General features: G+C 24.7%; 2 protein-coding genes across 2 annotated transcripts in view; one reads left to right on the top strand and one right to left on the bottom strand.

Moving 5' to 3' along the window:
* The window catches only part of LOC127291255 (uncharacterized), a 13,870-nt gene extending 10,043 nt beyond the window's left edge, over positions 1 to 3,827 (bottom strand). The window contains exon 1 of the mRNA XM_051320261.1: positions 3,465 to 3,827. Coding sequence (XP_051176218.1) covers positions 3,465 to 3,479 — 15 coding nt within the window. The 5' untranslated portion in view covers positions 3,480 to 3,827. The remainder of the gene's footprint in view (positions 1 to 3,464) is intronic.
* A 2,322-nt stretch (positions 3,828 to 6,149) lies between these two features.
* Positions 6,150 to 7,287, top strand: LOC127291313 (uncharacterized). The gene is made up of 2 exons (XM_051320379.1): positions 6,150 to 6,337; positions 6,451 to 7,287. The coding sequence occupies exons 1-2, from the start codon at positions 6,208 to 6,210 to the stop codon at positions 6,903 to 6,905; spliced, it is 585 nt and encodes a 194-aa protein (XP_051176336.1). The 5' UTR covers positions 6,150 to 6,207; the 3' UTR covers positions 6,906 to 7,287.
* Positions 7,288 to 8,186: the final 899 nt, after the last annotated feature.

Raw genomic sequence — 8,186 nt, 5'->3', positions numbered from 1 at the left:
AATTATTTTATATCTAATTTCTAATTTTCATATAAATTTAAACATCTTTCACATAAAAATTAGATCAAGTCTACTCATCTTCTTTCTGTATAAAATTTAACATTGTATTTCAATTTTTTTTTATCATACAATGTGAGCTCTCACGTTAAAAAAATTTATTTCATAAAAAACAATCTTATTTGATTTTCGCTTTCTCCTCCTATTGAAAATGACACACTGTTAATGAAAAGAGAAATAAACTTGAGTTCAAACTGGCAAAAAAAAAATATATACATATTGGAGTGTGCGCAGAAGAAATTGTTTATGTCAACCTAACCTCTGTGTTTATTGATACTAACCTCGATTTTGGAATATTTAGTTCCTGAAAGATCGGAAATAAAATCTATTGTTTAATTATTTCTGTTTTAATTTTTTAATATAATTTCTTTATTTAATTTTTTTTTATTTAATTTTGAAATAGTATTTGGATGTACAGAAAAAGGTGTTTCTTTAGAAAACTAAATCGTAAATTGTTAGCCATTGGAAGACCGAAAATCATCGAAAGGTAAGGCATTAAAAATTATTTTTAACTTTAAATATTTATTATACGTAATTTGTTACTGCATGTTAGCATAAAAGTTGTTATTTAGAAAACTCAATCGTAATTTGTTATCTCTTTGGAAAAACGAAGATCATCGAAAGGTAAGTTTTTAATAATTAATTTTTTCACTTATAAAATTTATGTTTAATTAGAAAAAAGTTAGTCTTTAGAAAACTCAATTGTAATTTGTTACTTCTTGAAAGGCCAATGACAATCAAAAGGTAAGTTGTTAATAAATTATTTTTAACTTTAAAAACTTATTATTAGTAATTTGTTACTGCATGGAGAATCAAAAATATAATTTAATGCTAAATTGTTTCTATTTAATTTTTCTACATAATTTTTTTTATTCAGTTTTAAAAAACTTTTTGAATGTAGAAAAAGGTTGTTTCTTTAGAAAACTAAATCGTAAATTGTCAGCCCTTAGAAGACCGAAAATCATTGAAAGGTAAGTATAGTTAATAATTTATTTTTCACTTACAAAATTAATTTTTATTTATAATTAGCAAAAAATGATTCCTTAGAAAACTTAATCGTAATTTTTTATTTTATGAAATCTAGAAAATAAAGTAAATAAAAATTAAATTATCTAAAGTTTTTGTAAACTTTTTTTTCAATTTATATTTTAAAAATTATTTTTAAGTAGTTGAAGGTTATTATTTAATACTTCTATTGAATAAGTTATTTTTTAATTATGTTACATAATTTACTTTTCATCTATGTTACAATAATTTATTTTTAATAACCAAAAAAAAAATTGTTATTATAAAACTAAATCGTAATCAATTTAATACCAAACAACAAATAACTTGATTTTTATATATACAGGTTTATGAATGAAACCATATTTATGATAATTACATATTTCATCCGTTTTCACTATACCAAAAGGTTAAAAAGACGGTCACGAAATTACACATCATTTATTTTATATTCACTATATATATATATATACATCAAAACTTCCTAGTAGGCATATATACATTCATCAAACGTGTGCAAAACGCTCGACTTTAATTCTTATGCGGGAGATCTCTCGCTTTCTATATGGCAACGATTATAATCAGCAAATTCTCACGCGAGGGAAACAAAATGAATAAGAAGAAGAGAAGAGAGGAAGAAGAGGAGGTCGCGCGGTCGTGTTTAACGGGGAGAGTTAGGTGCTCCAAGGAGACCAAAAAGACAATGGACCGCCATGTGCTATACCAAGGAAAAAAAAAGGCAAAGAAATTGTTCGGGAATGATTATAAGCTTTGTGATAATGAATCTTTACCAAACACAGCAGAAGAAGATTCGGGTCACGGTCGAGTCAAGTTTTCCCCTCTAGACTAGATATAATTTATGGATATATGCTTTGAAAATGAAAAAAAAATTTCAACGAGTCATCGCTTTTACTTTCGATGAGATCGTAAATTGATTTTTTTTTTTGAAAACTAATAAAAAAAAACAGGAAACTTAATTTTTTGTCTTTGTTAATAATTTTTTTTATTGTATTGTAAAAATTATTTGAAAATCAACAGGGGTGTCTTTAGAAAACTCAATCGTAATTTTTTACTTCCTGGAACAACGAAGATCATCGAGAGGTAAGTTGTTAATTATTAATTTTTTCACTTATAAAATTTATGTTTAATTAGAAAAAAGTTAGTTTTTAGAAAACTCAATCGTAATTTATTACTTCTTGGTAGAACGTAGATCTTCGAAAGGTAAATTGTTAAAAATTATTTTTAACTTTAAAAATTTATTATACGTAATTGGTTACTGCATGGTGGTTCGAAAATATAATTTAATGCTACTTTGTTTCTATTTAATTTTTTTATATAATTTTTTTTTAATTTTAAAAAACTATTTGAATGTAGAAAAAGGGTTTTTTTAAGAAAACTAAATCGTAAATTGTCAGTCCTTGGAAGACCGAAAATCATCAAAAGGTAAAGTTAATAATTTATTTTTCACTTAGCAAAAGTTATTCTTTAGAAAACTCAATCGTTATTTTTTGGGAAGAACCAAGATCATCGAAAGGTAAGTTAATAATTTATTTTTCATTTTCAAAATTTAATTAGAAAAAAGTTAGTCATTAGAAAACTCAATCGTAATTTATTACTTCTTGGTAGAACGTAGATCTTCGAAAGGTAAATTGTTAAAAATTATTTCTAACTTTAAAAATTTATTATACATAATTGTTTACTGCATGGTGGTTCGAAAATAAAATTTTGCTAATTTGTTTTTATTTAATTTTTATTTTTAATTTTAAAAACCTATTTGAATGTAGAAAAAGGGTTTTTTAAGAAAACTAAATCGTAAATTGTCAGTCCTTGGAAGACCGAAAATCATCAAAAGGTAAGTAGTTAATAATTTATTTTTCACTTAGCAAAAAGTTATTCTTTAGAAAACTCAATCGTTATTTTTTGTAAAGAACCAAGATCATCGAAAGGTAAGGTAATAATTTATTTTTCATTTAAAAAATTACATTTTACTTAGAAAATAGTAAGTCCTTAGAAAACTAAATCGTAATTTGTTATTTCTTGTTGGATCAAAAATAATCGAAAGGTAAGTAAAAAATTTATTTTTCATTACAAAATTAATTTTTACTTAAAAAAAAAAAAAATAATATGTCATTAGGAAATTCAATCGTAATTTCTTAAAACAACAAAGATCAACGAATGGTAAATTGTTAATAATTTATTATCAATTTATTGTTAATTAGAACAAAAGTGTCTTTAGAAAACTAAATCGTAATCTTTACTTTCTTCCCTTTTGTTATAATCAATAACATAAATTTTACAAAAAAATATTCTCTTCCCCAATATATTTCGCGAATTACATATTTACCCTCAATTTTCCTTAATTAAAAAAAAATTTTTTCTTCATATATTTCAACAAAACTCACGAGTCGAAGATCCATCGTCTTGCACTTCAATTTCTCCTCACTTCCGGTTTCAGGCTCATCACACTTAATTTTAAATTAAACCCTTTTTTTGGGTCACTTTTCAGAAGAAAAAAAAAAAAAAACTATAATAATTTCTAAATTAAAACAAAATTATCAATTAATATACACTTTTTTTTAAGTTAAACATTTGTAAACACTTATTTATTTGTACATTTCTAAACACACGTTTCGAATCAATAATAACAAAAACATGTATTTAACTTTTAAACGAGACCGCGAACTTGAAATCCTGATCCTCTACGTGGTGGGTGGGGGGGATATATGCATAGAGAAGAGTAAGGATCCACAAAGGAAAGGTGCACACCTGACCAGGGTCAAAGAAAGAGTACATGAGTATTCTGCACCCAAGTCTCTTATATATATTCTATTTCGTCTCTCTCTCTCTCTCTCTCTCTCTCTCTCTCTCTTTCTCTCTCCCTCGCTCTCGCTCTCTATTTCATCAATCTCAGATCCTTTTTTTTTTCCTAAAAAATTCTATTCATTATTTTTACCTGCTTCCACCCCTCAAAGAAAATCTAAAAAATAGTAGTCACAGCAAATAATAATAATAATTAATAATAATAATAATAATAATAATAATAATAATAATAAATTTATAAATAAATTAAAAAAATAACTTTCAAATAAAGTTATAATAATAATAATAATAATAAAAATAAAAATTATTAACAAAACAACATTAAAAAAATATATAAAACTTCCACCCCTTTGTACCGCAAAATAAAATAAATTTCACAGAAACTTAACATTTCAAAGTAAGCCCATGAATTTTTGTGATTTTTGAAAAATAAAAAATACGTGTGACTATTAAAAATATAAAAATTGTGTGAAATATGTTCAGAAAAGTTTGAAGAATCATTATTCACAAAAGAATTCTTTTCAAGGGGTTTTTTTTTTTTCATTTATGTATCAAAAATATACCTGCCATAATGATAGTTAATAATGGAATATGGTTATAGTTACAAGTAAAATTATTGTATACATATACACAAAAAAAAAATGATTAATGATTTTTTATGAGAAAAAAAAAAAAAAATTGTAACTATAAACTCAAAAATTTAAAAAAGAAAATTTTAAATCTAAAAATAAGAAATGAAATTGAAAAATTTAATTTTTATTATTATTATTTATATAATTATTTAAATAATTTTTTATTATTTATATACATTTATTTAAATAATTTTTTATTGTTGCTAATTTAACGTCGTGAAAAAGTGGAATTAAAGTAGACTATTTTTTTTTTATAACAATAATCTATATAATATAATAAATAAATAAAATATAAAATAATTATATAAATTTATATAAAATAAATCAATATAATATGACAAAAATATAAATTTTACTGTAAGCGCGCGGAAACCTTGAAATGAAAATTTTTTGTTTTTTCTTTTTAAATTCACAATACCTGGATATAGGACCCTTTTTCAAGAGTGTGGATCCACTTATGGTTTTTAAAAACAGGAAGTATTTTTTTCAGGTACATCATTATTTTAATAATGCCTGTCACGAAAGAGAGAAAAAAGAAATTATCTTCCCAAAATTCCCCCTTTCTCGGTCAATTTAATACTAAATAGAAATAATTGTTTAAACATAAAATTTAAAAATGTATAACAAACTATTATTAATTACTAATTTTTTTTTGTTTATTTCTTTGATTTTTAACTAAATTTTTACCAAGACAGATTTTCTGTATTTCATCAAAACAATAATAATCATGAAAATAATAATGAAAAATAATATTAATGATAGAAAACAAAAAATTTAATAAAATAATAAACAAATTATAAAAAAATAATAAACAAATTATAAAAAATAATAAACAATAAGAAATTATAAAAATAATAAGAAATAATAATAAAAATATTTAAATAAAATTGCAAACGATTATCAATAGAATGCATATAGTGAAAAATCCCACCGCTGCCACCATATAATTTATTTAAGTTTTGGTCACTAATTTTACGCTTATAATTCATAATACTAATAATATTAATAGGATAATAATATTATTCAATTAACGTAATTTGTCATTAAATTAAAAAAATATAAAAACTAATCTAAAAACAAAACTATTTGTAATTCAACTACTCATCTATGAGAATTATGAATAATAATTTTATCGAATTCTAAGAAATACCTTAAAGTCCTTGAAGAAAAAAAAAAAAATGTCGCGATAGAAAACATGCACTTAATTGTCACGTGTTTTCTGTGTATGTATATTAAAATTTCGTATTTACATTCATTGAGAATTCTAGCAAGAATCTGAATGTCGACGAGGAAATCGTGGATGAACCACTGGAATACAAAATCACCAGAAAGCTATATGAGAAAGTTGTGCAAATTTTTTTTTTATATCTCCTCATAATTTGTAACCAGTATATGTACATGCAATTGCAATTTATTATTATTTTTCATCTAGTCCAATTAAAACAATGATTTTTTTTTCAACATCTATTTTGAAAATCTGAAATAAAGATAAGAATCTTATCTTCTGAACTTTCATTATATATTAGTAAACATTCTTGTGAATTCATTACAAAGATAAATAATGTTATCATCAGCAACAAAAAAAAAAGGATTCATGTTAGTAAATAAAAATAATAAAAAGAAAACTGATAAAAATTTGTATTGAGAGCAAGATCATGTTAAATCTTGACACATTTTACCTGCAGCATCAAAAATGGAAAGAAGAATCTTTGATAATTTCGATTCTAAACGAATTGTGATTTTACTGTTAATTTTTGTTTGTCTTCCACTAATGATTCTTCAGCTTTCAACAGCAATGGATGAGACTATTTTTGAATCTCAAGGTATTTAATTTGTAATTAAATAATATTAATTAAAAATTATTTAAAAGTTAGTTAAAATTTATTAGTAATGAGAAGAAATTTCATATTAAGTATTAAAAAATATTTCCCATTAGGAATAGCTAATAATGAAGATCTAAGAGTTAGAAGAGCTGTAAATGGATTTCAGTTTCGAACAATAAATTCGGCACCATGCTCAATGCCTGGAACATTTTTGAATGAGAAACGTAAAAATGGAAGATGGTATTGGTACTGTTATTACAATGATGAGGGAAATTTGGCTTGGATGGCAATGAGATGTCCCAATAAACGTTTGTTCGATCCTATAATTCAAAAATGTGTTGTTAATTTGACTAGCACTACGGAAGCAACTTCAACATCATCTGCAGCAACGACATTATCAACAGTGACAAAAGTAACGTTGACGAAGGTTGAATCTACTACTGGAATCACAACTTCTTCTTCTTCATCTTCTTTATCTTCTTTATCATCTTCTTCTACAACGACAGCATCTTCTGGACCAACAGTAGCAACTGTTACACAATCTGTAACAACAGTAAATACACCGTAAAATGTAGCAGAATCATCAACAGTAGGATTGACTATTTTAGTAGATTTTGTAGTATTTTTTTACTATTTATTAGTAGAAACAACATCAGGATAATTAGCAGAATTATCAGTGAAACCAAAAAGGTTACAACAAGCTGAATCATCAACATCATCATGAGTATCATCAGTAGTACTAGTTTCTACAACAGCATTACTAGTTTCTATAACAGCAGTTCTGAACAACACTAATAATTTTCTATAACACTAATTCTGAACTACAAAAAGAATATTAATTTTGTAGTAAAATGTAACAGTAATTGTAGCAACAGAATTGGATTAACATATCTGCGGTAAAAAAAACTTAATTATGAGATTTGAAATAAAGGAAAAATTTGTTATAACAATTTTTTTTTACTGGTGTATTATTTACTTATAAAATTAGCTGAAAACAACCAATTTTGTTCTAGAAGTACTGCAAGTACTTAATTATTAATAATGTAAAATCAGTTTTGCTCCATTTATATACCCTCAAAAAGCATAACGGATTTTATGGAGTCTACGAAATTTTTTTTAACCACTATTGGATTTACGTAGACCTTGATAATTTGGATAATTTTGGGTTAATAATTACACAGGCACACAAAAAATAAAAAGTTGTTTGGCCGAGACACTACACTATAGTCTATTTTCATGTATTTTTTCACGCTGAATCCGAATCCGAAGTCAGAATTATCAGATTGGCTCTTATTTTTGAGATAAACTCAAAAAACTGCTCAGAAAGAAAAATAAAATCAAAAAGTTAAAAAAATTTTTGAATGTCACTGCGATAGTGTAATTCCATGTATTTTTGGTCGCTGAATCCGAATCCAAAGTCAGAATTGTTAGATTCGCTCAAATTTTTTGAGATAATTGCAAAAAAACACAAGTAACAAAAAACTCAAAATACTCAAAATCAGTTTTTTGGAATTATCTTCAAAATTTCAGACAATCTGTCAATTCTGACTTCGAATTCGGATTCAGCGACCAAAAATACATGAAAATGCACTATCGTAGTGACATTCAAAAATTTTTTAACTTTTTGATTTTATTTTTCTTTCTGAGCAGTTTTTTGAGTTTATCTCAAAAATAAGAGCCAATCTGATAATTCTGACTTCGGATTCGGATTCAGCGTGAAAAAATACATGAAAATAGACTAGTATAGTGTCTTGGCCAAACAACTTTTTATTTTTTGTGTGCCTGTGTTATGAATATGAAGTCAGATTTTCAAAATGCAAAATTGCAGCCAAATTTCTAAAAAATTAAT

Source organism: Leptopilina boulardi, unplaced genomic scaffold (assembly GCF_019393585.1).
Source record: "Leptopilina boulardi isolate dan_hultmark-lab unplaced genomic scaffold, ZJU_Lbou_2.1 LbouV2_130, whole genome shotgun sequence".
NCBI lineage: Eukaryota > Metazoa > Arthropoda > Insecta > Hymenoptera > Figitidae > Leptopilina > Leptopilina boulardi.
Note: the sequence above shows the minus strand (reverse complement) of the source record. Positions and strands in the feature narration are given on the sequence as shown.

Bases quoted from the DNA above. Each gene is read 5' to 3' on its own strand.
- LOC127291313 (XM_051320379.1), top strand. From the start codon at position 6,208: ATGGAAAGAAGAATCTTTGATAATTTCGATTCTAAACGAATTGTGATT. The intron at 6,338-6,450 runs GTATTTAATTTG...ATTTCCCATTAG, and splicing joins GACTATTTTTGAATCTCAAG to GAATAGCTAATAATGAAGAT.